This window comes from Daktulosphaira vitifoliae, unplaced genomic scaffold (genome assembly GCF_025091365.1).
Source record: "Daktulosphaira vitifoliae isolate Bord-2020 unplaced genomic scaffold, ASM2509136v1 Scaffold_3, whole genome shotgun sequence".
NCBI classification, from domain to species: Eukaryota; Metazoa; Arthropoda; class Insecta; order Hemiptera; family Phylloxeridae; genus Daktulosphaira; species Daktulosphaira vitifoliae.
The window spans coordinates 33,626,250-33,628,901 of record NW_026099574.1 but is presented as its reverse complement, the minus strand read 5'-3'; the positions used below and the strand labels follow the sequence as shown (position 1 = coordinate 33,628,901).

At 24.5% G+C, this 2,652-nt stretch overlaps 1 protein-coding gene across 1 annotated transcript; it reads left to right on the top strand.

Moving 5' to 3' along the window:
• The first annotated feature begins 539 nt into the window (after nucleotides 1-539).
• Nucleotides 540-2,331, top strand: LOC126900600 (uncharacterized). Its single transcript, XM_050676432.1, has 3 exons — nucleotides 540-1,555; nucleotides 1,866-1,987; nucleotides 2,054-2,331. The coding sequence occupies exons 1-3, from the start codon at nucleotides 710-712 to the stop codon at nucleotides 2,142-2,144; spliced, it is 1,059 nt and encodes a 352-aa protein (XP_050532389.1). The 5' UTR covers nucleotides 540-709; the 3' UTR covers nucleotides 2,145-2,331.
• Nucleotides 2,332-2,652: the final 321 nt, after the last annotated feature.

The window sequence follows — 2,652 nt, the reverse complement described above, 5'->3', positions numbered from 1 at the left end:
AAACAATCAACAATATTTTGCTAACACTTCCAATAAAAATAAAAATGTATCTATAAGACGTTATTTATTCTCAAATGGGGTGTCAGAACCCCTATCTTCCCTCTTAGCATCACTCAAATAGTGTGATATTGATGTTTTTGGACAGTAACTTAAAAAAGGACTTATAGGATACTTATTTTATATAGTTATTATAGGAATGTTACTAAAAGAAAAAATATTACAATGTAGAAAATAAAAAATATTTTGTTTCTGCAGTAAAACTTTGAAAAATATAATATTACTTAATTAATTACTACCTTAATTTTTCAATTACTTAATGCATTTGTTACGATTTTTCATATACAAAAATTATACAAGTTTAAGTGATTAAAAATTCATTAAAATATCATAATTCAATTTTTTAAGTACAATTATTTATATTAATAACATTGTTCTATGTAATATTTTAATTTGAAATTATTATAACCAAATCTCCATTAAATTTTTGACCTTATGTCAAATTTAGCCTTAGATTTCATTATTTAAGTCTAGTTGCTTAGTAAATATAATAATATATCCCCGTAGTGTCACTATTGTAACAATTAACTCTCAAAAAATTCACTTTAGGAATTTTAGTAAGATATTATGTTCATTTTATCAAAAATATATAATTTTGTAATAATTGTATAGACTATAATAATAATGAAATTCGAAATATTAATTAGAAATTATGTTAGGTGATGTAAAACTAGATGTTAAAAACATAGAATGTAGCACAACGCAAATGAATGATATCGATGTAGAAAATGTAGTGTCAGTAGGTAGTGTGTCAATTGTAAAACAAGAGAATGGTGAAGATATGATTGTTGTGGAAAATATGGATTTATATGAATATACGAATAAATTTTGCACTTCCAATACTTTAACTGAGGAGGATCCCTCAAATAATAGTATCCTAGAGGTCATAGTAGATTGTATAGAAGATTTGATGGCAGTTAAGCAAGAGAATGGTGAAGATATGATTGCTGTGGAAAATATGAATTTATCTGAAGATAAAAATGACCTTTGCTTTTCCCATATTTTAACTGAGAAGGATAACCCTAATAATAGTACCCCAGAGCTCAAAGTAGATTGTATAAAAGAATTGTTGACAGTTAAACAAGAAAATTATGAAAATATGTTTGCTGTTGAAAATAAGGATTTACACGATGATGTGAATGAACTTTGCATTTCCTATATTTTTACTGAAGAGAATCACCCAAATAATAGTACCCCAGAGCTCAAAGTTGATTGTATAAAAGATTTGTTGACAGTTAAGCAAGAAAATGATGAAGATATGTTTGCTGAGGAAAATATGAATTTACCTGAAGATACGAATGATCTTTGCATTTCCTATATTTTTACTGAAGAGGATAACCCAAATAATGATACTCCAGAACTTGAAGTAACAGCTATTGAAGAAGCAGTGTCGATGGAAACGCGTAAACACGAAGAAGGTGTTATACGCTATTTTGGAATGAATAATGAAGCCGGTAGAATAATTTCAAAAAATGGAAAATGTTATAAATTTTATAAAGTAGGCATATTATTTTATTGTCATTTACATGACAGAACCTGCGTTTTAAAAAAACTAGTCAAGGTTTTAATACATAAATTAATTAAATTAAGTATTCGTATACCAAAATAAAAAATCTTGAATTTTTCTTGAAGTAATTAGGCATTAAACATAAAACAATTCTCTTTTAAACTATATAAATATAGCGCATTTTTGTTTGCCTCAAAAATAATTGAAAAAATATGGTCTCGCGGTTTAGTCATAAAGTTGATAATATATATTTTTTATTTCAAAAAAATACAAAAATCCTTTAAAATTGTCTTTTTTTTAGAAAGATATTGTTGGTTCTTATAGATATTATAAATCTCCACAAAAAGCAAAGTTTGTGGTCAATGATTCACAGCCGAATTGGGCGAAAGAAGTAGAAATAGTTGGAGATATTTATGGCCAACGGTAATTATTAAACGATTTAACAGTATAAATAATAGATTTAATTTTGTTATTTTTTTGTATCTATAGATGCTATTATTGTTTAACGCATGGTCATTATACAGAGGAATGTATTCAATTAGATATTGACTCATTACATTTTTACTATCCTTACATTTAAGATACTAGTACAATCTGTTTGATTAATCTATTTATTCAAATTTAATATTGCACATATTTTAATGTGTTAAGTAAAAAATACTATTATACATTATAATACATCTAAGTATTTAAATTTATTGTTAAAAATGAGGATTTAAAAATATTGTGAATAATTTTTTAAGTAATTGTTAATCAATAAACAATATATTGCCATAATTTAAAAATTCTTTTGATTAATTTGTTTAATATAATAAATTTAGTAGACGTATGTTTAAAGATATAATTACAGAAAAAAAATATTTTCTATAAAAATAGAATATGAATTTCTTATTTGTATAATTTATATATAGAATAGAATTTGTATTTCAATGTTTTGGCAATAGTTTTTTCAATTAATTAAAAAAAAAATATACTTTTGAATGAGAGTGATAAGTAATAATTACCTTATCTAATTTCTTATCATGGTACGATGGTCGTATTAATGCCAAGTTTGTAATGTATACACATTATCATCATATGTATACACA

Coding starts and splice junctions, on each gene's coding strand:
- LOC126900600 (XM_050676432.1), top strand. CDS start 710: ATGTTAGGTGATGTAAAACTAGATGTTAAAAACATAGAATGTAGCACA. Junction 1,556..1,865: donor AATGTTATAAATTTTATAAA/GTAGGCATATTA, acceptor TCTTTTTTTTAG/AAAGATATTGTTGGTTCTTA. Junction 1,988..2,053: donor GGAGATATTTATGGCCAACG/GTAATTATTAAA, acceptor TTGTATCTATAG/ATGCTATTATTGTTTAACGC.